This window comes from Typopeltis vanoorti, chromosome 16 (genome assembly GCF_054136105.1).
Source record: "Typopeltis vanoorti isolate ZY-2024b chromosome 16, IOZ_Tvanoo_1.0, whole genome shotgun sequence".
Classification (NCBI taxonomy): Eukaryota; Metazoa; Arthropoda; class Arachnida; order Uropygi; family Thelyphonidae; genus Typopeltis; species Typopeltis vanoorti.
In genome coordinates this window covers 92,009,095-92,036,672 of record NC_143564.1, presented here as the reverse complement: position 1 = coordinate 92,036,672, position 27,578 = coordinate 92,009,095, and the positions used below count along the sequence as shown (strand labels likewise).

At 32.9% G+C, this 27,578-nt stretch overlaps 1 protein-coding gene across 4 annotated transcripts in view; it reads right to left on the bottom strand.

The window, feature by feature from the left end:
* Window positions 1-27,578, bottom strand: part of LOC150098182 (neural cell adhesion molecule L1-like) — a 302,417-nt gene that overhangs the window by 43,876 nt on the left and 230,963 nt on the right. For all 4 annotated transcript variants that reach the window (XM_090406068.1, XM_090406070.1, XM_090406071.1 and 1 more), the window contains one exon: window positions 655-865. In XM_090406068.1, the coding sequence (XP_090262194.1) occupies window positions 655-865 (211 nt within the window). The remainder of the gene's footprint in view (window positions 1-654; window positions 866-27,578) is intronic.

Genomic DNA, 27,578 nt, shown 5'->3' with positions numbered 1-27,578 from the left:
TTTGTATATTTCAATATAACAAAAAAAACACTATCGTTCAAATTTTTTCTAAATAATGTCGTTTTTTCTCCTACTAAAAATAGTGTGATTTTTGACAAAATATTCGAATTTTCAATATTATTTTTAATCTTTTAAAATCATTTTTTTTAAATAATTTACTTTCCTGGTGTACATGAACTGTATATCACTATATAAAATAGTAAGTCTAATATCAGTATCAATCATAATTCCGAGAAGTCGCAATACTCAATAATTATTATAATTCGCCTTCAGCTAATTGATTGTTAGCGCACTCATCATCCATTCTAGCAATGCACTCACCTCGTTTTCCATTTTCCCATAAAAATCTTCGGAATCCTATATACAAGTCCATTGCATAACTTTCAGTGATGAGCTAATTGCTTTAAAAATATTCTGTTTTCATGATACCTACTGTCTGCTAACCAAAGTTTGGACCTCACTATCCATATGCTCTAAATATTTAGGCATCCAGATCATTGACCTCCAAGTGAGACTTGATCATTGCCTGAAATGATCAAGTCTCATTTGCATTTGTATAATGAAACAATTTCTCTAAGCCAGGTGACAGTTATGCTGATAAATACAATTACAATAAGGAAAACAAGCTAGTCCGTCTTCTACAAATCCACTTACCAACGACATTGAGCATAATACTTAAACTCATTTTTGGTTCCGTGCTGATTTGACATTCGTAGATGCCAGCATCTTTTTTGCGAGTATACTTTATTTCTAGCGTCCAATCGTCAGAATCGTCGAGATGGATGGATGTAAACCTTTGATCACTAGTATATGTGTATCTCCCAACAGTGAGGATATGAAGATCTTTTTGTCGTACCCAAGACACCTAGAAAATATTACAATAATATTAAATATCAAACGTATAGAACAGAGAATATTACAAACAATATAAATGTGAAAATTAAAACTATGAAAAGGATATCATGAAAGAATAAAACCTTTCTCAGGAAATCACCATATTCACACTCATCTAATCATTCGTATAAGGGTATAACTGGATTTTGCTCGATATTTTCCAACGCTCCGCAGATAAGTCAGGGTGCACATTACACCAGTTACACAATTGTAATTGGTGTGGGTTATCATAGTTTATGGTTGACATATAGACGGCTTCCTTTCAATAAAACAACAGTGAAGCTGTATATGCGTAGTATGAACTACTACTAACCTAAGCCTTTAGACTCGAACTAATTGTTGATCGCATTATCAAGAATTTCAGATTACTGCTATGTGCACAGTTTGGTAACCTTAGTGCTGTTTACTTTCTGAATCTTTCTGACATTTCTTAGCTGAGGTGGTTAACCTCACATTTCTATATATGGCAATGTTTCCTAAAATTGATTTTGGATGCTTTCATATTTTACTAATATCAAAAACGGACTGGCCAGAAATATTTGATCACATGATTATACCTCTTCAGGGATCTAAACAGGTTCAGTTATGCATCTGACGGTGTACAGATATGCAATCTAATCTAGGAATATACCTTCGTTGCAACATAGCAGAATAAGAGAATAAGTCACGTTTTTTGTGCAATTTACACACTAGTATGTCTCTTTCTAATAGACAGAGCATAGAATAGTTAGTAATACAGTCCGAATCATAAAACATTTATACAATAACTTAGAGAGATGATTAATTAACTTCATAAATATAAATTTTACACAAACTTTTGAACATTCCGTTAAGAATAAAATTCCTGAATAAATTTTCTGAAATTATACCCTGTGTATATCATTGTATTAATGCATTCTTACTAACAAAAATCCATTGAATAAAAACTGGTGCAAAATTTAGCCTGTCATTAGAAACCTTTTGATATCGTTGCCCTCAAAAATGAAGCTACTTGTTTTTTAAAGGGAACTTAGTACGCCTGATGTAAGTTAGTATAAGTCGCAAACAAAGTTAAATTAAATCAGTTGCAATTTTCTCAATAACTACTGAAATATTAAAGTACGTTCAATTGAACATTCCATTTCTTACATTTAATCTAATTAAATAAATTTAAACAATTAAGCAAACTCAGTTTAATGTTGTCACCTTTTGATATAGCTTGCACCACTTTGATTAGTTTTAGTAACGTCAAGGTTGGGCAGGCGTGAACTTCTCACATATTTTCCTGCTCAGGTAACTAAAAAGAAGTAGACAACCCAGTTCAATGTATTTTTGTATGAAATAAAAAAAAATCATCAACTCCTTTTCATTCCCAAACGTAGTAAGCATCGTCCATCTTTAGCCTAACATTATTGTAAATGACTAGTTTAATGTATTCTGCAGTATTTTAGACAAGAAGCGATGTGTCTAATACTAATGGCATTTATTTATGCGCTTATATCTAGATTGTAGTATATGGATTAGCCAACGAAGATGAAATCTCAATTCGAATAATGCCAGAATTTATGTTATACTTGGATCAATTCTAAAGTAAAATTATATATTACCAAAGAACCGGTAAGGAATGAGCAAATATCTTTCTTCCCTCCTATTTTAGCTTGCAGTTAGAATTTTTCTACATATAACCGCTACCGTATCGAGCATAAGGTCGTTAGCCCTATGCCTCCAAAGAGCAAATATAGAATATTAAAAAATTAAGAGATTCGGATCACGGTTTTTGTCTTACTTTAGGTGAACTGGCAAGACGAGTACTGGAACTAAGATTTTTAGTAGTGTTGTTTATTCATATGACAAAAACTTTTTATTTTAAAAACAGTTAGAATACTACTAAAATATTCCTCAAGTGACATTTAAAATGCCGTTCACTAATGAAGGCAAGAATATTTGAAATAATTTTTGCAAAAGAAATGATTAAAAAATATATGAAAAAAAAAACAAAAAAACATTAACAATTAAACTAAGTAGTACACAGTAAGAGAGAATATTTTCACTGCCTAATTTTATCACTAAAATACGAATCAATTAATTGATGAAGCATTAATATTTTTAAAATCTTCCTTTGTACATGGAAAATTGAAATAAATCATTTTGTATGTTTGCATTCAGAAATTTTTATATTATTATATCGTCATTAAATTTAATTTCATTTTCTTTTAATATATATATGTAATTTTCATTATTAATTTTGTTATATGTAATTAGCAATAAATATTATACTTTGTACTTTTTTTTTTGATTTGTACTTACATTTTTTATTTTTATACATTAATTTTAAATGTCAATTGAAATATCTCATCTTTAATGAATCTTAATAAAATATTTTTTTATGTGTAAGATATGATGTGCAAGACAAATATTTCAGCGCAGATTGGTTACACTCGTTATGATATGGCAATATTCATGAACTTAGGATAACCTAAGCATTTCATCAATATTCCAGTGGTCAACTGTAACATGTTTATGATATCTAATTTAATTCTTTATTATCTACTTCCAATAATTATCAAATTTTAGGCTTAGTCTAGAAATATCAGAGAGGAAAAAAAAGGATCTGACAAGGATTGGTAGAATGATGGCCCACACAAATATGACTCTATAGTCCTGATTTTATATGGATGGAAGAAAACTAAATTGCATGAACGAAAACTTTGTGAATCCTTATGAAACCGACTAAATCATCTTCAGTGGAAATATTCAACTAGAAGCACAGACGGTTTGTCGTTTCGATGAAGGAATTAAAAATCTCAAATATTCTTCGGGTGTGATAATCTTCATAACTCATCAATACTCTGCACAAAATAGATTATTAAAAAAAAATTTTTTTTCTGTTATTGTTTGGAATCGTAAAGAAACGAAAACAAAAATCCATTAAAAACAACATTAGTCTAGGCTATTCCAACAAACCTGATGAAATAAACAAGGGCTAATATATAAAATCAGTGAAAAAGAATCAGAAAAATTGGTATGATAAAGATTTAATGATCATAATGTATTTTAAAAAAATAGAGAACAACATTCATTGATATTCCGAGTAAATTATCGAAAGGGTAAATTATAAATTCACGAAAGTTTCCAATAGATTTATATTCCGGGTAACCAATGTCATAAAATTCTTTTGATTTTTACAAATCTTTCTGTATTTATTTAAAACTGTACTCACATTCCTGAATATTTCTCAATGCAGAAAATCAGTCAGTAGGTAAATTCTCTCCGGAGTGATGTCTTCAAAGGGCAGAGAGTTACATGGATTTCAGCGAAAACAAGAGCGAGAGATCCACCTTACATCCGAAACAAGGTCTGCGACTCCTCCTTTAGATTTATTTCTGTTCAATGAAAGAATCCTATACTAGAGGTACGGGTAGTTTATCAGATGCTCTTGAATAAATTCAAGACCGAATCTCATTGGAGTTCATGCATAGGAAATGAGCTTTTATACAACAGAGCAACATAGAAACTCCAAAATGCTGAAGGGTTAAAAAAAGTAGAAAACGGAATTTCCTAAACATAACAAGACACCATGACATATCTTTTCGTGTTTCATTCGATTTTAGGACTTCTATGCTTTAGAGACACCGGTAAACAACAAAACCTATTGATTAAAAAACATTTCGATGGAAATAAGATAAACTTTTTTCCAAACAAATAAAGTGCAGAAATACAATCATCTATAATTTTGAATTGTTCGTTATCGAAAAATAATTGCATCCTAGATGCAGTGTATTGTTGCGTAATTTAAGGATTCCAAAACAGTTTTAGATAATAAAGACTATTGAAATATCAAAGAAACGTAACAAATTATGTTACGTTACTTTCATTCAACAATTGAAATACAGATTCTAATAGAATTGTAAAATAATAATAATAATAATAATAATATCGCAATGCAATAAATAAAAATAAGATGTAAAAAGATATATACTAATTAAAATACTAATTAGCCAGATTAAAATACATAAAATTGCTTTAGTTAATTTAGTAGTGCGATTTTCAGTTTAATTGATACATTTTAATATTATCGCTTTATATTATTACTGCCAATGTGTTTCAGTCTTAAAATAACAAACAAAAATTGATGTGGACAATGTTTATCGTGGTCAGCATCTTAGCAGTAGTTTTTATGGAAGGACAAATGGAATATCACTCAGATTACATTCAACTTGCACAAACGAATTCACCATATAATTATAAATTATATTAAAAATTATATTTTTAATATAATTTTTTTAAAGTTTTTTAAAATAAAAATTAAATTATTAAAAATCATAAGTGTATAACTACCGAAGTTAACTTAAGTTTTATACTACCCAAGTGTTAAACTTAAGTTATAAATTTTCCAAATTTAAACTTAAGTTTTAAACTACTCAATGACTTTAGCGGACTTTCCTTTTGTTACCGATCTGTCCTTTGAACACTTTAGTGAAACATGAGCACTTTGAACTACAAATGAAAGAAATTTAAATCAATAGTCTCAGTAACAGTATGCATTCTTCAAGCAGAAAAAAATGAATTTAATTCATGCTGAAAATTGGCAAATCTTTTTATTTAAAATTCTGTGCTTGAATTTTCGTGTTTCAAAATTCTATTAAATTGATTAGTTCATCATGTTTATATAACCAATCCTTTAGTTTACTATTTTCAGAATAAATACGCATTCATCATGTTTTCGAAAACTACATTAGGTTTAGCATTTTAATCCGATATTTCAGTGGTAAGTCTCTATTTCCAAAATGAGTATCGATCTTTCACTTTTCTTTTTTCTTTAAAAATTACCATTTGCTTTAGCTTTGTTCCTGAAATATGTTTCCATCATCATCTTTCGTAAGCGAAGAAAGTTACCTCTTTAAAATAGTTTAAGAAACTCGTAAGGCCAGTACACGAATTTATAGACTTGAAAAAAACTCTTAAAATATTATCTGGCAATCTTTCAATAGCTTGGAAACGTTACACCATCCCCTAGTCACACTGATGTGGCGCTCACATCTTAAAATGGCTTTCATTTTCTCTGTTGCAAAGGATAAAAAATGACCCTGTAATAACGACGTTTTGGAAAAGTGATTTACTTTGTTTTCCACGAGCTCGAAATACTGTCTTTACAGAATATCGATAGCCCGCTTTGCCTCTGAATCAAGAGCATACGAACAATAATCATCTCACGCCACTGCACATGTCTTATATTTACACTTAGTTTGTGGTGCACGGCTAACTCTTGCGGCACAGGATCAAACCTATCTTAAACAAATACCTAGGTGAGGAACAAGATAGATGTTACAAAGAAACAATGCACGTAACGGTTTACGATATTTTATTCTTCAATAATATTTCACTGAAGAAAAAGAATTCCGTTTAATGGTGATTCTTATTGAAGTATATTTTATTGAACTATATATATATATATATATGGAGTTAATGTAGGAGAATCTTTTATGTACAATACTACGAAAGAAGTCAAACATTTAACTTACAATGAAGTCTGTGGAAAAGATATATCAATAAAGTGCTTTTTTTTGGATATTTATTTATATCCTGCCATCTTCTACAATTCTTTTAAATCATCCGTAGAAACCACCAATATATATATATATATATATATATATATATATATATATATATATATATATATATATATATATATATATATATATATATATATATATATATATATATATATATAAAATCAAATCAAGTTTGAAGCCGTATTACAGACTTTTCTGGTACTGAGATGTTGTCAGCCAATGAACAGGCTAAACATTTCAAAATACAATATGTATATATATACAGAAACACAAATCGATCGACTCGTTAATGATGATGATGAAGAATTAATTAAATAATTGCTATTTCTTGGTAACACACTCCATTTCTATATGCTTATATTTCACTTATATTTCATCCACAAACACTTTGCAAAACTGATAATAGTTATTACACATAGTACTAATGTACTATACTTTGACGATCTAACCTCTCGTGTATCGGGCCCAACATAAACAAAGCAACATATAAAAGAACACACAGGAACCTCCGGGGGGGGGGGAGGAAGATCAGTGCCTCATACCTAATGAGGCACTGATCTTCCTAGAATTTGAATTTGCACATGCAGACATCTATGCCGCAGTGGACATAGATGTTTGTGATTTTCGTTTGTAATTTCTGATGCATAATGTTCTATTTACTCCAACATACTTATATCATTTTTGAAAACACCGCTGTCCCTTGATATATATATATTTTCAGATCTGCAAGACTTCAATACTCATTCTCGTTTTAGGATGGATATATTAATATAATTTCACAACTATTTTTTTTAAATAAAGATCTGCTCCTGGAAAGCCATTTGTCCTGAACCCAACTTGGTTTTATCCACTTGACTGCTTCACAGTTTTTCTTGCCCTTTTCTAACTACGCTTGCATAAATCTTAAACAAGAACACTAGTTAGATAATTTTGTCAGTCATTCTAAGATTCATATTATTTCTCTTTTAATCGGTGAGTAGTTCAAATCTCTCCTCCAACATCCTTAAGTCAATCTCCTGAACAACATTTCCGAGTTTTGCATTGTAGCCAGACAGTTATGACTCCTTAATACTGTATTTTTATATTCAATATAATATTGATTTTTATCCTGCTCAAAACTAAATGGCGAGCCATTCCTATTTCAAATCTCTGTAACTTTGTATGCTGTACCTGTCTGAAGATACCGCTATGAACAATAACACAACCAGTAGAACATTTTATTTCGCATGGGTTCTATCCATATCAGTTTATGCTCGTCTGGATTTTTATATCATGGTGTTATTAATGACCAATGCATATCCTGAACAGAAATTGTGCAGGTAATTTTCATTATTATTAGCGTTTGCTTTTCTCCAAACTTTTGCCGGATATACGTTCCGGTATTCACTTCCTAAGCTGCTGTTGGAATCTCCCACAACAACCAGATAATTATATGTCAGTTCGCTTTTCTAATAATTCGAAAATTCTTGTTTTTCTCCACTGGAGCCTCTTATAGGATCATTAGGGAAAAATAATATATCATTCTCCAATTTCCTATTCGAAATATTTATTCCCATACTCCATTTGGAAATGGCCACTATTCTGTAATAATATGCGTGTTTTTTTTATTATTATTTCTTCCAGCTGATTGTTGTAAAATATTGCTTTCTTCATCCTGGGCTTCTATATTTTTATTCGTTAAACTTTAACTTTTTCTTTTTCCTTTCATTACTCAGTTAATCTTATTTCCCTTTCTCTACCTTTAGTATTCTTTCCTTATGCCGGAGATCTCTAGAAATTTATTTATTTATTACGAGCTGAGCCACTAAAGTTCACCAATTGGCATAAGAAAATATTAATACTTCCAGTAAAGCTCCTCCTCTATAATTACATACAGTCGTGGCTAACTCTTAACTCAAAAGTCGTACCAAATTCCAATCTCCCCCCGCGCACACGGATCGTTTTTTTTTTCTTTTCAGAACAGTGCAGTTGTGAAAAAGATCAGACGGCACTCCTTTTAAATATAACAAGCATGTTTATTTATATTAAAACAGTAATACAAGGTATGCGCTAAAAGGATGATCTTTCCTTTCCTCTCTAAGCTAAGCACCTCAGAAAAAAAAAAACATCATATAGGACAAATTCTTAGGCAGGCAACAAAATACCACTGACGTAAATTATTAAACAATTAAATTAGATAATATATTAACTATCAGTCTATTTACAGTTTAGGAAATTCCATGCCTTGATTAATTATAATCTCCAATTCCAACCTTCACATAAAATATAACACTCTTTAAGCAAACTACTCTCATAACATTATATTTCTTAATTCTATAATCTTGTCAGTTCTTCTGAACTAGTTCTTTACAATACAATGAAAGTCAAAATTTTCATTAATGTCTTTTACAATTACTTTAAAAACAGCTTCTCTCTATGCGAACAAGTTTTCAATCTACTGTATATAGCAGTTCTATAAATTCAGTCTTTCTAAACAGTCCTTCACATCATAAAAATAAAAAAAAGGGTCTGCAACAAAATTCAACTCACATGACTCCTCCATAGGTACAGTGCACTTAGTCGTATTTCCTTTACAGACTTATTCTAGATCCCTCTCTATGTTAGGGCTTGGTCTCTCACTTTAGAGGATTCATGGATACCGTTCTCCTCTGGAATGGCTGGTGGGATTGGTGCGCGATCTTCCGGCATTGTAGGCACCGGGACGTAAGGTCTGACGTTGAAGGATTTGTCATCCTGGTCCTGGGCCGCTATTCGCTCTGTAAGGTTTCGCCTCCAGTTACCCTCCACGACTTCATCCGGATCCAACGTAGTCCATGGATAGACTCCCTCCTCTTTGTCTCCTGGTGTCAACTCTGCCGATTTGCGATAGTCTATCATGATAGTCGATTCTATGATCCTTTTATTTGGCTTCTCGCGGGACCCTGCGCGAAGATTTTTGACCCCAGATATTCCTGCGCAAACTTTGAATTAAGGTCTGAGACCCTCGTACTACCTTTCACGTGCAAACTCTTATCCTTCTAGAAAGTGCAGACGTCTAGATCTCCCTGAAGTGTACGTTTAATCCTTTTTACAGCATAGCATAACAAACCGCGCGGTTAGCCTAGTGGCTTTGCGCTTCGTAACCATATGCCTGGGGAAGGTGTGTCAGGTTTAATTCCCGTTGTAGACGTGAGGAATTTGAGGATCTTCCTCAGGTATAGCCAAGTTAACCATCTAAAGTAACACGCGGACCCTGCATAGGAAGCGGGAATAACGCGTAGAAGAAGAAGACAGCGTAGCGTAACAGCTTCTGATGTATACCGCCCTCTTTGGCTATTGACCTTGAAGGCGGTATAGGACTGCTTGGGTTACAATAGGTTTCTTTTTCACCCAATACTAAGTACATCAAATACATTTCCGAATTCTAAAGTATTTCCCCTGAACTTCTATTTTAAGACATATGTTTACTCTATTTTAGCATGTTTAATTCCTCTGGGTCTCTGTACATGGGCTTTTGGTATTACTTACATAGATAAATTATAACATATTTCTGATTTCTAGGGCATTTTCCCTTGAACTATATATTCATATATCTATCTACACATGCTAATTTTTCTGGGCTAATTTATATCTTAGTATTATTTACATATAAAATTTACAAGTTTACTTTTTGTGAATTTTGGATGTGACTCCTATAAAAGTCGATGCAATAAAATTTTGGAAAAATTATGACGCTGCATCGAATTTTACAATTCCATATTCCGGAAGTTTAATGAAATGAATGAACAAAGAAACAAACAAATAAATAAACTCTGGGTTTATTTATTTGTTTGTTTCTTAGAAACAACAAATAAAACAACAAAGAAAATACAGCATTTGAAAATAAAGCAAAATTGGCTTTATATGAGTTATTATTTTCACTGGTGATTAGTTTCATTGACTAATCGTATATAAATACGTAAATATCCCTTAGGTAACTGTAAATAATAAACTGTCAGTAAAATTCCCTTGAATGATACAACGGTAATATTTTCTAAGGAAGAAAATGGTGAGTAAATAATAAAGAACAAGGGACACGCTGATGAATCAGAATTGGGTTCGCAAGACTTTTCTAAGAACAATTCAACATCAATTTCGTTTAAACTCCTAAAATGATCTGTTTGATTTTAAATGAAATCTAAAAATCCACTTCTTAAACCGTTGCTAAATCCCTGTTATAGAAAAGTTCAGAGAATTGGAAAATGCTTCGTGCTGAAGATATAAAACAGTATGTTTTCCATCACTTCTGTCACTTTCTTCCAGAAAATTCAGTTGACAGTTTTTTGTTTCTTTTTTTTGTTATCCCAATCGTAATAGATAGAGCTGTTCGTATGCCAAGGAATTCCGTATGAGACAACCTTTATAGCACATTCAACAGTAACGGTTGTTTCACAGCACGACACGGATTTTCTAAAGCCATCTATTATTTACGGGAGATAAGAAATAAATACGTTGTCTAAATGCTACCTCGACCCTCTCGGTAGAAAGTAGTAGTTGTGTTTGTTTTCATAAATCTATAAAACGAGAATAGATGTGAATCAAAAATAAATAAATAATTTTAGTGTATATACTAAAAATTATATATTTTATTTTATCATTATTCTTGTGCTTGTAGAGCTTCCCATTGTATCAGAAATAAATTATACATTTCTTTATGAACTTTTCAATTAACCACATGCACTTTGTTATAATATAACATGCATGTAGTATAATAATATACTTAGTTTAATATAATAACCTAAGTACTTTATTTAAAGAACATTTGACCAGTAACTGCAAATATAAACGGGTTATCAAGTAGGGTAAGTTTCCCAATCAAACAGGTTAACAAACAATGCCAGGTCGACAATATAAAGGTATGCATGCCAGTGGAATGCAGGAAAATATTCTATTAAATTGATAAAATATGTTTTCCGCACATTCGCAAAAACAGAAATAAAAATGTAAAAAATTTTGTTTTGCATCGTAGTTATAGTAATGTTACTTCGTGCTCGTTTCGTTATACGAAAAGTACACTTCGTTTTCACATGAGATACTTTGAAACATTCTTTTGGTTATCTTTGTTTGGTTAGCATTTCTAGACGAGAGAAGCATTAATCCTATATATGCGTAGCCTCTCCGTCTATCTTATTCATTACTCTGGTCCCTTTTCAATTTTGGGTTCTCTCTTAATTTGCTTCTTAATCAAGGTTGCTAATTTAACTAGCCCTTTAATCCAAGTTTCTACTTTTACGAACTCTTCAAATCAGGTTCCTATTTTTTATTAGTCCTTCAAACCAGGTTTCTACTTCTACTACCTCTACAAATTAGGACTAGAAGACATTGGACCTTTACCAGACGTAGGATTTGACTAAGTAATAGGAACTTGCTTTTACTAACCCTTGAATCCAGGTTCTTACTTTTACCTGCTCAGGACCGACCTCAGCCAACAAAACTAAACTGCTGCGTACTTCACTTCCTGTGGATCCAAGATGTTCAGGAATATGAGTTTGAAAAGGAATTTCCAAAGGAAAGTTTCTGTCATCTCCTTAAATGAAAATTCTCTTATTTTTTATAAATGTTTCACCTCACTTGAAAGACACGAGTGAGAGTATTTTCATATCTAAAGAAGAAAATTGATAATGAAAAGACAATCTACTTAAAGTAATTAGTTAAGTTAAACAATCTGATGCACTGAAACTGAACTTTTCTTTCAGTCTTTGGCGAAAAAATCGGATTTGATTTACCTCAGCATGAGTTGCTATTTTAAGTTTTTATCTGGTAAACACGAGAAGCAGAAGACATAAGATTACAAATGGCCAGCACGTTCAAGTCCATTAAAGCATAGTAAGAATATCAGTGCGGTAAAACAATTAAGTGGTTGCTTAAAAGTGTCCGGACAATTCATCGCCGAGAAAATTCATCGCCGAGAAAATTCATCGCGGAGAAAATCAATCGCGGAGAAAATTAATCGCATGAAAATTCTTCCCCGATACATATAAAAAAAAAAAAAGAAAAGAAATATTTTAAAAAGTATTTTTTTTTTTTAAGTACGAAATATTTTATGTTATTTAATATTTCGATTATATTTATCTTTCTGAAATTTTTTATTCCGTATAAAATTGTTAATATTCTTTCTTACTACAGGCGCTGTAGATGAAATATCAATTGTTACAGAACTGGGATAGGATGGTTAGGAAGAAAGAGCACCATATTTAAGAATATTTAAGGATGATAATTTTATCCAACTAATATTTATAGTTAACTATTTACATATTCCTATTATTCCTATTAACTATTCTGCTATTAATAGTTATAATAGCTATTAGGGAGAATAAAATATTTAAGAATAGTTAAGGAGAAAGGGCACAATATTTAAGAATATTTATTCCTCTAACCGTTCACTGTTTTACTGTTTTGCTGTGACATAGTAGAGGTATATGTAAGTTTGGTTCACTTAAAACCTTGAGTTTTCCAGGTCTACCTACTCGCTGAGGAGACCTCAAAAAGGGTTGAAACCGGTCTGGGTAGTGACCTCTTCTCATAATGTAAAACAGTAATACATCTCCTAGGAGCGCATTTTACATTATGAGAGAATATTAAGGACAATGACGGATCTTGCTCCACCTTTGCTCCGAGTTCCCCAGGTGTTGTACTAACCAAGTGATTACTTACACTTGGGCTCGCCGATAGATTTTTCGTCATGAAACTCTAGGATTTCGATGGATTTCAATCCGAGTTTCATACCTGGCTGTACAATAATACGGGATTTACCATCTCCCTTAAACTTAACTTATGTCGCCGGTAAAATAGCCTTTTGGCTTGTTATTTCCTTAGATTTGTATTGACCTGCTTATTCAGCGATTAGCAGTTTACTGTATTGTCTCCTTTGGTATGAGAATAAAGATGGTGTAATGAATTTTTGTAACTTTTAATGTTCTTTTCTTTATTCAAGAAGGACAATTCCTTCTTGAATAAAAGATTTCACCCACCTTTTCCGTACAAAACGGTTGCCCAATATTTAAGCCTCTCTTCTCAAAAAGGCATGACAAGACAGTCTAAGCAACATAAGCCACTTACAATATGCAGGATGTTTCCTTCATATAAAATGGTTTAATACAAAAACTTACTTCACAGCATCTTACAGTGAAGTGTGCAAAAGAAGCAAAAAACGATCAAGAAATCCAATTCTTAATTTGAAGCGGATAAAGCCACCCTTATACCCGGACATCAGTCGATAGTTTCTTCTAGTTGGTCTCATTAAATCTACTAACAGCAACGTTCTCCTTTCATGCTATCACACTCCCGGATGGCATCAATACATCACTAAAGGATAAAGCTACCTTCCTGACATCATTATCCCCCAAGTACGCTAACACGCATATGATCGAGGCAAATCTCTTCACTCTAAAAGACAACAGTCTACACTGAATACTTCTCTTTATTATAAAAATATATATAAAAAGGATAGCGATGAAACTGGGAAAAGTTCGAACACGGCTGGCCTTTTAATCGTGATAGTATCTTCCATGTTGCATCCGAAATAGGTGCTCCCCTATAATCTCTGCAATATCTAACACACACGAGGAGTATGAAGGTGTCGTTTTCACACTAGTGTTATCTTTCTCTAATCGTGGAAACAGGCCTGTAGCCAAGCCATCCAAAAACGAAAATAAAAATCTCTAGTGAAACCATCGCGTAGTCATGAAAACATAAATGCGATGGTCTGTGGATATTTCAAAGACATTTAATCGGATCAGATATAGAGGGCATTTTATAAAACTACCATTTTATAAAATGGTAGTTTGCTAAACTGCCCATTACATTTCATCCTTTATAATTCATGCCATGTTTTATCTTCCGTCATTCACTCTGTGGTCATAGTGGATAGTTTCTTATCTTCGTCTTCTCCGACCATTGCCGATGCCAATTCTGAACAGTTTTCCTGTCATAAAAGCCTCATATTCGTGTCAACCCAAGCCTGAAAAAATTTAGTTCTTTTCTACTCTAGACACTTCTCATCATCTGTTCACTTCCTGACTTGAGACAAATTCTCATTTCCTCCAATTTAGAATGCTGTTCGTACTCATGCTTGTGGCAATGCCTCAGAAGAGTTAGCAATCCCACTCATAATATTCCTTCAATTAAAACACTCGAGTTCCTAGGAGGGAAACTCTGCTAACTCCATATGAGACCAGTTAACTTACCTTCAACTAAACCTTTTTTGCGTACTTGACGGGATTTGGATCCAATCAAAGGGCATCTCAAAATAGACTGAGCTATGGAGGATTCGAAATAATGGGTCTTTACCATTTAGCTTAGCTAAAATACCAGAGGTTTAATATAAAATATTGTCTTTTTTTCTCCATAGATATTACATCTAATTTCATTCAAATTTTCTACCTTGAAATATTTAAATCTATACGTCTTCAAATAACGCACGAGATACTATTTGATCTGTAGACCGTTTCATATAACTCGTGTAATAATTACTTCCTTTATAAATTCGTTAAGCTTTTCTAAAGTTTCTTCACAAAAAATACAAAAAGTGTTTGCATTTCAGCATAAACATTTAATGAATTATAATAAGCTAAAATTGGTAAAATGATTCTAAGAAAGGAGGGGGAATTTATTTTCTTAGTGAAAATCCATGAAAGAAGTAACTTCCACGGAAAATCTGCGCTCTCGTAACAGAAACGAAATGTTATTTACTGATAAAGTGGAAATGAATTGTGATTGCAGATATTAACATTATAATAACCAGAAAAGACGTAAATCACGAAGAAAGCATAGTATTGTTAAGATGCCATAAATTATTTTGAAGATAATTCGTTAGTTGGAATTGTTCTATTGAGGATCATTAGTTTTTGAAGAAATACGATCTAAATCGCTGGCTAAATGCAGTATGTCACAAGCTTAAATATATACTAGTTAGTCAGCGTTCAGGTTCATTAACCCAACGAATTGTTAACGTTGATGAGTTTAATTCCACTGATAATTCACTGGATACGAAAATGAGTAAGATTTCACATAATTATCTCTTCCGTAAGCAGAATACACTATTTTGAATAAAGAATAATGGGATAATTGGAGACATGTTTATTTCCATTGACAACTGAGACTGTAAAATTTAATTCATTCTTCTGGAAGAAATTACTGAATAAATCATTCTTAGTAAGATCAGTAATTACTACTATCTGGCTAATTAGAAAGATTATTCAGGAAATAACTTTAAGGTATTATTCCGTAATACAGCATCAAGACAGTATTGATGGAAAAAATCACCTAATCCTTATAAAATGATGAAATAAACATAACGAAAATGTGATAAACATAATTATATATTAATAATTTCATGGAGATCCTTGCTCAACAATTGTAAGAATTATGCATCTTCTCCTCGCTCCTCCACTAGCACTTTGTATAACCGTATGCAGACAACTCATCAAGCTAATCTATCTGTGTTGCTAGATGTTTATTTACTGTGTTTCAAAACAGTTTTGTTGTCAGAGTCATTATTTTTAATATTTAAAAAGGGAATATTTGTGTAATCGAATCTATTATTTCTTCACTATAGATAACGGTAAAAGGTGCAGTCATCAGCAAAGTATTCCAATCATTCCAAAAGAATTTATCACACAGGCAGATTTATTTTTATTTAAAATAAATAAAAATATTTATTTAACCAAAGTCAATCGTCAATACATGTCGGTATTAATGATGGATTTTGATTGAACAGGAATGCTTTCAAATTTCGTCTAGAATATCAAGAACCTTTTTAAAAAGGGTTCCAGTTCAAGTTTTTTTTTACTACTGGTGTCATACTGTGTAGCATTTTTTTTCAACGTAACTTGCATTTTTCTTTCTTCATAAGAGACAAAGTGCTTAGGAAAACACACTCGATAGACATAATACTGGCATCATAGTCTTACTTGCTTCATCATTATCATAATAAAACTGTTGCATAAAAAGCTGATGCTACATCATATTTTTCAATTAAGTTCAATATTCAGGTACAACGAAGCATGAAATGATAATAAAATAAAATAGGGCCTTTTTTTCAGGAACTTAGCCCTGGTTCTCAGTATACTGCGTAGCCCGATAAACGAAGTCCATAATAAAATCTTATATAGACTTTATATTCGGCTTTCTAAAGTGTCGAATATTTCGTGAAGCGGATTTTCTCTCTCCTATGATGCCACACATCGCACATCGACTTCTTCGATATCATGGATTGTAGACTCCTGGATTTTTTTTTTATAATGGATATGGCTCCTTTTGGAAGAATGAAAGCTTTGGTAAATCTTTTGTTGTGGTATGAAGGTGACCTCAACGTCCGTTTCTGGAGAATGACGGCCACTTTTTTATGAAATGTTTTTCCTATCAGGAAGAGCTGCGGCACATCTATATAATATTTCTGTATTTAGATGTTGCACAATCCTCTTTGAATAAATAATCTAGCTAGGGAATGTCGCATTATATTTTATTATCTTATTTTATTATATATAGCCATTTAGAAAGTCAATACTAACTTATTTTTTTAAGTTATAATTTAACAAGTGTTTTGAAAGGTTATTTTCTTAAAAAACTGCTTCGTTGCATTCTGAATGTTCCTTTTCCAATAATCAATATTTTCGCTGAACGAGGACTGTTTATCGCCTTAAATAAAACTGTGAGTTGGAAAGATCTGGATATAAATCCAATTGAGGACCTGATGAATATTGCATATGCATAATGTAGAAAGTTTTTTATCTTGGGTATACTATACGTTAAAGATACCAAGCAATTTTATAAACTTGGTTTTAATCCTTCTTCCCAAGTAAACAAACAGACAAGTAAGTCACATTTGCGCCTGAAATATTTTCACGTCATAGGCAACTCGTGCATAAAGGTGGAATAAGCTCTGATCACTTTCCCTTAGTATCTCCCCTAATGCAAAGCACATCTCCTTGCAAAGATGTATGATGCTATGCATTAAGGGAAAGGCCACTACTCAGACCGGTTTCGACCTTTATTGAGATGCCTTCCCTTAATGCATAGCATCATACATCTCCAAGTATGATGCTATGCTTGTCAAATTTGACAAACATAGCATCGTACTTGTTTGTATTAATTACTTGGGAAAAAGGATTAAAACTAACTTTATAAAATTGCTTGTTATCTTTAACATATATGTATATTCTTTCACATATGATTGAAATTGACGATATTGAGATTGAATATGAAATTGACGCAGTCCTTCACAATTGCAGCGCTAAAATCCACATGCTCTGTTGCATTCTGGATGCCACACAAAGAAAGAAAAATATGAAGTAATAATAATTTAAATGCACATATGTGCAAATGACCAGTTGTGTCAAGTCATTAAAACACACTGAGCCATTATCAAATTGTTACACTCATTCGACTATTTCAATCATTCTAGTATAATATTATAGTGAAACTTTTTCATTAGAAAGACAGCCTGTCTAACTCATTGCGAACAGCAAATTATTTCTTCATAGTATTTTGTGTTTATAATTAGATTTGCATTCCCCTCATCTGGGGAATAGTTTTATCCTTAAAACGAATATTATTTTTAAACTGTATGTCCCCTTTTATTGTTGTTGTTGTTGAGTCCATTGAAGAGCTTCGAGATATGACCATGGATCTGTAGAACTACTTTGGCAATCTGTTGAACTTTGATATAGTAGAGGTTTTCTCCAGGGTTATTGTCAATTTTCTGTAGAGCAACAGCAATTGCTGGACAGGAATATATGGACAAATGTTAATTCAACTCCTGGACAGTTTTTTCACGTTTCATAGCTACTACTACGGTCTGGCTGAATTTTCATGCCTTTAAAATGTTCCTTCCTTAGTCTGCTGATGGTTGTGGTTATTTGTTTAATTGAATTAATTTCACTGATTTCATTCTTCGTCTAGATAGATTCGTTTTACCAATCTTATTTTGGAGACAGTGTTAGCATCAGCGGGTGTAATTTTTGAGGTAAGTATCTTGCTTCTTTGGTTAGTCTGTCTGCTCTTTCATTGTCTTCAATATTTACATAGGCTGGTATCCATTGCAGTGTGCAGTTTTTGTTTTTCAAATTTAAGGTAGTTTGTAGCCATGAATTTCCTGTGTGAGTTTTGTTTTTCCATTTTTAATGCCTCAAGGGCAGATGTTGAGTATTTGTAGATGGTTATTCCTTCCGAAATGTTTATTACTGGATTTGAGAGATAGAATTTGCGAGCTGTTTGTATGGCTGTTAATTTACAAGTGAAGCTTGAAGCTATTTTGCTCCTCCTTGGATGAGTGCTTCATCATATGATCCATCAGTGTAGGAAATGACATGGTTTGGATTGTTTAAGTGGTGTGTAGTGTCAAGTCCTTTTCTTTTATTTTCTTGATGTGAATCCTTTTTTGAACAACGTTCGAGGAGATTTAAATTTTTCATTGTGTTTTTGGTAGACTAGTGGAAAATAATGGCTCTTTGCTTATTTCAATGGATAGGTGCTCAAGTCAATCTGTTTTCTAATTTCATGATCATATTGTAACGTAGTGATCTCTTTAGTCTATATTTTCTTGTCCAGGCATCGAAAGTCCTGAGTGAGATGTGATCCTGTTGGTCTGTTCTTCCTTTGTTTATTGCACACAAAAAAGATACTTTTACGGAATATTAATGAGATCTAACTACCCAACTAAAACAAACAAAAAATATTTTAAAGAATAATTTTGCTAATCTTATAAAATTGTAGTGCCATATCAACCTAAAACTACTTCACAGATTCTTGGAAGGTGGCTGTTTGCAATAACTGCAGAAGCAACAGAGGTTATGAGGGCAGTTGTATTATGTCTGTGTATCCTATGTTTTTTCAAAAGACTAAAGATCCCAGGCCTAATTCTCGTGTCGTACAACTGCCATCGCGAGCATGGCCTGGCAACTTACATCCGGCCAGGCCTCAAGGACATAACCCAAAGTCTACCTGATGCGGAATACTACATAGGTATTAAAGTTCAAACCATTTGCAATGTCTACGAACCACCATCGCAATGCTGGCCTGATCAGATGGACCGGTCACCACCTCACCCTGCTAGCTATGTTGGTGTAACTCTCATCACACCATATTGGGCTGTTCCTCTAACAGCCGGGACAGTAATAATCTAGTTAACTGAAGGGATACGTATAATCTGTATTTGATTTACGATGCCAAGCATAAAGGCATCGTAAATTCTTCATTTACGATGAAGAATTTTACGATGAAGAATTTACTTCATCGCACTCTTCACTCAGATTGTTGGTTCGGTAGACCAACAGTCTACAACAAACTGTTGTGGTTCTGTAGACCAAGGCTCTGAAGACCAGCCTTTGCCAATAAACAGAACCATCTTCAGCAGATTCCCTAACAGCCAGCATTGTCCTACACTAATAGAGACAGGCACATCAATCCCAGTCATCAGAAGAACACCAATCGCTAGATGGAACCTTCGCAGGTCCAACTGGAATGCATTTCAGAAACAAATCGAGCAAACCATTATAGCAATTCCACCCACCCCTAATTGTTATCCAAGATTTGTTAAACCAATCAGAACTGCAGCCAAAGCCTCTATTCCTAGAAGCTACAGAAAACAATACATCCCATGCTGGAGTAGAGAAATTTAGGAACGTTTAGCCAAATATGAAGATACTGAAGACCAAACTATTGCTAAGGCGCTCATATCAAAGCTGGATAAAAACAGAAAGGAAATATGGATCTCAATCATCCATGAACTCGATTTCACCACGTCTAGCCTAGAAAGCTGGTCACTTCTGAGAAAATTAATTAGGTGGGGCAGAACCAACAACACACAAAACAACAAGAGATAACTCCTGATCAAATGACTAATCATTTATTGAAAACCTCCATGATACCTCCATAATTGCTGCCTGGCTGGCCGAGTGGTTAGCGTATCCGCTCTCCATCCAAAAGACTGCGGGTTCGAATCCTGCCATGGGCATGGATGTTTGTGTTGTCTGTGGAAATACTAGTGGTGGTGGTTGGCGGTAGGTGGCGTTGGTGTAGTTGCGGTCAGTTGGCGGATTGAGTGGTTGAGACAGAGTTGTAGAGCAGGTGCCCTCCCTCGATGAGTCTTTGGACTCCCTGGAGGTGTCAAATAATAATAATAACAATAATAATAAATCCTGAAGATGGGCCCCGAGCTTCCTGAACTTGTACTCCCAGTATCTCAGGAAGAAAGGTGAGCCTGGACAGAAGCCTTCCCCTGTCTGGGAAAGAACTGCACACATTAACATTATAGACACCTAGCTGAAGTCTACCATGCGCACAATTTGTGGGACAATGAGAAACACCCCTCTCTCCTGGCTTGTCCTATCTAATATTGCTCCACCAAACATAAGGAGAAGACAAGCCTCGATTAAAGAATTTAATAAAGGAATGAGCAACTCACTCCTGTCCCTACACCAGACTCTCATAAATCGACCTAGTCTTCGCCTAAAATTTAGAAAGCCTTTCTGGACCATGGGTGAACTCTCTTCTCTTCAGATGCCCTGCCATCAACACCTAGTTGATGGAAGGGCACAAGATTCCTGTACTTTGCAGCCTGGTTTTGCTATTCCTAGGAAGATTTGGTCATCAATCAACAGGATCAGAACTAACCAGGTAAATGTGACTACCTACTACATAAATGGAGGCTGTTTGACCATCATTATTGTGATTGTTCTCCAGTGACTCAGACGATTACTCGTATTGTGAAAGGCTTCCCAAGGCGCCAATTTAACCGTGGTGGCCTATAGGACATCCACAAGGTAACGGATGAGAAATTGGATTGGCTTTCTAGATTGGACATTGACCTGTAGCTGTTCTGCATTACTTTTTCCGTAAGAATAAATAAATAAATAAAAGGTTTTCCGGTTTTCATGAATGGCAGTCCGGGTTTCTCACAGAGAGAAAAATGCTGTAACCTCATCATGAGACGGCTAAATCATTTTCAGATGAAAATAGTCTTATAAAAGTTCTATTTTATAAGAATTTTGAATTTTGTTTGAATTTTCGTATAATGTATGGGATTCATACCTAAAGACATTTTCGATTATTTCATAAAGCGGCTTATATTAATGCAATCTTTACAAATTACATTGGTACAATTATAAATGATAATACCGATGAACATTATGTGCAAAATTAGTGAAGAAACAAAGAGATAAAAAGCATTCGTGACCTGTTTTTAACAATATTTGAATATGCTCAATACAGCTTAACTTTTATAACATTAGATGCTATTAATATATCGCAAGATGATTTGATCCTAGACCATTTATTTAAACCGAAGTTTTAGCATTATCACTAGGTGAAAATAAACATTATAGTATATTTATTGTGCATTAGATTGTTGAGAGATTCTTCTAACCAAAACATAGAGGTAACGAACTACTTCAAAAATAAATTGCTGGTTTATCTTGTCGTAATTAGAAATATCTATACAGCTTTACAATTTAACAAAACTGCATATTCAATTCATAGTGCGTGAAGTACAACGTCAATGTAGAATAATTAAATATTTAAAAAAATAATTAAATATTATTTTGTTTGAATTTTCGAACGATTTTAAGAGAAAATATTTCTTCATGAGAGAGCAAAGTACCAGCAAACATATTATGGAGAAAAATAGGCTCCAAATAGCGATATTTAAGAATATTCTTTGAGTACAAAGTTTTTAAATTCGTTTGCAAATGTCCAAAGTATTTTAAAAGGGTCTTTTCAAAGAAACAATAAACGCTTTCAGCCATCTCTCCATTTTCCACATCAGGTTTCAGCAAAGTGTGAAGTGATTGCTCCTAAGGCTGTTTACCGTACGATCAGGAAAAAAACCATTTCAAATATCGACGGCATGTGCGTCATAGACACCTGGTTTTGAAGAAAATAATGCTCCGTATCGAAGAGCTTTAACTGTTCACAAATTGCTTGAATGACATGAGAGTGATGCTCGCCATCCATCCTAAAACGATCAGGTGGAGGATCTGGCATCCATCAATGGAAAGATGCTGGGAACAGTATTGGATGCATTTCGAAGAGACGGAAGTAGGATCAAGTTTTGTGATCCTTACAAGAAATAGAGTTTCATCTTCCTCATGATATACGCTAAAGTATAACCTAGATAGTTTCGCTTTTTCTAGTCATTTCAGTAAAGTATCCACAAATAAATAAAGCACTTAGAGGATTCCGAAAGGAAGCTATACTGAACAAATAGCAGATAACTCGTGTGCGTGTTAAAAGTGGGAGAATATTATGATTGTATGCCTCGCTATATAGCAACAACAATATCAACATTAAAAGAGTCGAAATTATTTTTTGCTTTTAGCATACTTTTATATTTTATACTAAAACAATACTAACTATGCAGCTCGCACAGTGCACTAAAATTTTATATAAATATAATTGTGTCTGTGGGTGGGCGGGTAAGTGGGTATGTGTGATTATAGCGCGATTAAGCAGGGCAGAATTAAGTAGGCCCATAGCGTATTCGGAACGACACATGCACACTATGTCATATGCGTTACAGAGTGTAGAGAGAGAGAAATGAAATCCGAAATAGAGAGGAATTAAGTTTATGAAGGCCAATTATACTTCGCGAAAGGAACACATTCTTCATAATATGTAAATCGAACAGAAGAGATATATGAGATAAGAGTTAGTAAAACTGAAAGGATTTGTTTTTCTTTTTTGTTCTTGTTATTCATATTATATATGATTATTGGCCTGCTAGGGAGAATTTTGTTGTGGGACGAAAAGTCAAACTGAACGAACAAAACATGTTTACCAACAAAACATTTTGTAGGTAAACAAAACATCAAAGCTCTTCACACATTTTCATTTTTTGTTCTTGCTAGTATGATCTTATATGTTCCCATATATTACGTAAATCAACCAAAAGCATAGGAATAGAACCTCCGTAGTTCACTCTTTTTCGAAAATGTCCTTTCGCTTGGAAAGACATCAGAGTCCGAATCCCGTCTAGAACGCAAAGAACCTTTATATGGGATTCTCAACTTAAAGTGAGTCAGCCGGTCTCATAGAGAGGTGGAAGGAATTTTCCAGCAGACAACTTAGGTTTTTCGTTCCACATACAGAAAAACTGGTCAGAAGAACACACACACACCATTTGCATACAAAATAACAACTTATAAGCATAGGGCTAACTATATTATCCTGGAATCACGGTTACGAAATCCAGAGTTACCTTGGAAAGGGGTGCTTAAGGGCCTGCTAAGAATACTAGATGAAGAAATTCCTAGAAATACGAAGAAATAAATTTCCTCCTATCTTTGTACACTACTTTAAACTTTTCTTATTTATTTTATTGAGTATTTTGCAATTTCAAAATTATATGTTTTACATCTTATTTATTTTTTTCGAATGTTTCGTCTTTCAAATAATCTATTTTTCGGTTAAATATTTATCCGTACGTGTTACCAGTTCCATCGTTCCGTACTACTTTTAATGATCATAAGGAAGATGTAAACGCAACATCACAGTTTCCTACTGTTATAATTTTTCTTATGCTTAAGTCACATTTTGAGGTTAACCGTGTTATAAATAATTAGTATTTTTCAGTTACCTAATAAAGTAAATTGTTTAGTTAATAGTAGACAAATTATAGTTTAATTATAGACGCGTTTACGTGAGAAAAAAAATAATATTGGACAAAAATTGTGATGTTACTTTTGTGGAAATACTGTTAAATTGTGAACTGGAATTATTCATTTACATTCAGATAAACAATTAATTCGATGTTTAAAGTTCATTCACTTTCTAATTAAAACTACAAATAAGCAGTTAATCAAAATCGCCCCAAGTATAAAACATTAATTTACAACGTTTTAAGCATTCAATATAAAATAATAAAATAGCGAAGTTTTGTACCAAAAATAATTAGGCAGAACTCTTTTATACCGATGTTTTGGAAATGAATAGGCACATCGTCATCTCCATTACGTGGCGTGACTTCAATGCATTTGTGAGTAGTGTTTGACGATTCGAGCACCACAGTTAATCATAACTTTTTAAGTGCACTCATATTCGTCCTGTAGTTGCTTTAGCTGAGTTATGATTTAGAACTCCAACGAGTTTATTAAAAAAATAATAAATAAAATAATAATAATAATAATAATAATAATAATAATAATAATAATAATAATAATAATAATAATAATAATGGATAACAATTGTGATGTTACTTTTGTGGAAATTCTGTAACTTTTATTTGAAGAAAAATTATGATAGTACATAAAAAGTTTGAACTGGAATTATTCATTTTCTACCAAATAAATTACTAATTTAATGTTTAAAGTTCATTCACCTTCTAATAAAAATTACAAATAACTCTAGTGAAACGAGATTAAATAGTAAATATATCTCTTCGTCCGATTTCTGATTATCACCATACTTAATGGAGATCTGAAAAGCCTAGAAAAATGTCACCTTGGTTTCTTGATTAGGATTATAAATTAGGGTGAAGATCACTTTAACTTCAACTCATCCCTTAGGACGAGTAATATCTCCTGATTAGCGGTCATGACGAATTAATGCATTAATGCACGTCACTCCTCTGTTGCATCCCCTAAAAGTAAGTATTCATTGCTTTAAATGTTTGATTCACGGGACTGGTTTGCCTGATCTTATGGACGAAAAAACCAGACTTTCAGTTAGAAAAGTTCTCTACCTCTATATGGGACACTCTAACCCACCCTCTGATTAAAAAGACCTGATAAAGTTTCGTAACATCGTGGACAGGATTCGAACAGGATCTTTCGAACAAACGGGTCGTATATACCAACTGAACTACGAAACCTGTAGGATATTCACTAACTATGAAATATTTGCGTTTTTGCCCAACTCCTTTTTCCACGCTAGTGTTTTGTATTGCGATCACTAAAGTGTTCTAATAAGTTTTTTATAGATAAATTTCAGCAGCGCATTAATTTTTATAACTTTCAGAAAAACATCCATTATTGTTATTATTACCCAAACTACAAAGTCGAATCAAATACAAGTTAAGATACTGAAAAGAGTGAAGCTTAATATGTAAATTGTAAAATGTAAAATGTAAAAGGAGTGAAGCGTAATATGTAAAATGTGCATGGAGTGCGCATCGTTAAGTGTCAAAAGACTGTTTAAGAGTTTAAAACAATTCAGCCATTAGGAAGATTAAAATGTTTCCCTTAATATACTGACGCAAGGTCATAAGAAACCAGCATAGAAAGAAATATTAAAAGCCAAGTAATTATATAACGTTGCTAACAATTGTCAGCAGGTGAAGTAAACTGATTCTTTTCACAGGCAAAATCGTTATTTAAGGGCCACATGTTTTAACACTGCAGACAAATATTAAGTCTGAGACTTGTGAGTAGTAGTGAAACATTTCCCAGAAGATCTAGAAAAGCCAGTTTGAATATTTCGAAACTAATCCCATTAACGATGGCACTGTATGGTTTCACACATTACTTCATAATAATGAAACTTTATCAAATCCGGTACATATTAGAGAAATTCGATTAGTTTAAAATATCTTATACTGAAAGTTTTGAATTTTTAATTTGCCATGAGAAAACATAGTGAGGCAAGTCCAGCTCAACCTCTGAGATTGTGATTTCTGTTAATTGCGCAGGAAACAACTCAAGACATGTGTTCAGTATATTATATTTTAAGTGTTATATTTTCACTTGATTTGTATGCTAGGGTATCAAACGGAGTTACTAAAGAAAACAAAACTCACTTAAATTTCAAACAGCATAATTAACTTTTATTTCTGAGGTTGTAAACTACTACGTATCTTAGCCAACATTCCAATCGAGATCTTTCCAAGTAAAGGGCACATGTCGGTTATTGTCCACACTGCGCGGACACACTCTGTGAAGGAATGCATTTAAAAGTCAATATAAGATGGATGCTGATCCTTCTGAGCTGTTCTGCACGACATCGCGAAATCCTTAATATTATGATTAAAGTGAATGCACGCTTATAGAAAGAATTATCTGATTATTAGTGAAAAAAATCTAAAGGTTTCTGTTCAAAAATAATAAAATATACATTTATTGTGTAAGTTTAATTACCTTGCACACTAAATGTATAGTTAAATTTCCAAGTTTAACTTGTCTTTAAAGAGAAGTTAATCTTAAAGAAAAGATAGTTTACAGGAAGAAACAATTTAAGGAACGATAGTTCTGATTCTCCATTACTCACATTCTCCGCTAAGAACGAGATGAAGGCATCTGTTTCAGTTCCTGAGGGAAATTATAATTTTAAATCTGTGGTGTGCATAGTGATGCAACTCAAGTCTGTTTAAAGAACCGGTAGAATTCGTACTTTTTTAAATATTTTCATTAAAAAAATTACACACATAAACACACAGAAGAATTAAAAAGAACAATAATTAAGGGAAATGTTTTGGAGTTTGAGGAAGTGAAAATAACTGGAAAGTAGAAATTTTTAATTATAAGATGTAGTCTCACCATCGACTTGATTGATATCTCATATGAGCGGAATAGGTGAAGTGCCTTCATGCTACAGTTGGTTCGATGCCTTCCTCTTGCATGCAGAGATCGGAGTTCGAATTAGGTCAAGTACGGAATGGATTTTAATGAAGCTTTTACATGAGACATTGAGGTAGACGGTGTGGTTGGCCTCAGAGAAACATATATACAGTATATATATATATATATATATATATATATATATATATACTGAGAAATCACTGTTCAGTTATAGTTCTCTAGTAACTTTCCCTATTCGGCTAATATGTGCCCTTCTTTATATATATATATATATATATATATATGCATATATATATATCTTTTTTATATGTATATATATATATATATATATATATATATCATATATATATATATATACTGAGAAATCACTGTTCAGTTATAGTTCTCTGGTAACTTTCCCTATTCTGCTAATATGTGCCCGTCTTTTTACAGTTTCTAATGCCAATTTACCATTTCTTGGTACTGATTAAATTCGTAAGAATCCTAGGTTATTAAATTCCTTTTCTCCGTGGAAAAGTTTTCTTAATTTTACTTTCAGGTGCTACTCAGAAAGTTTTCATTCCAAATAATTTAATTTCTAATCTTCCCTAGACAACACCTAATGAAC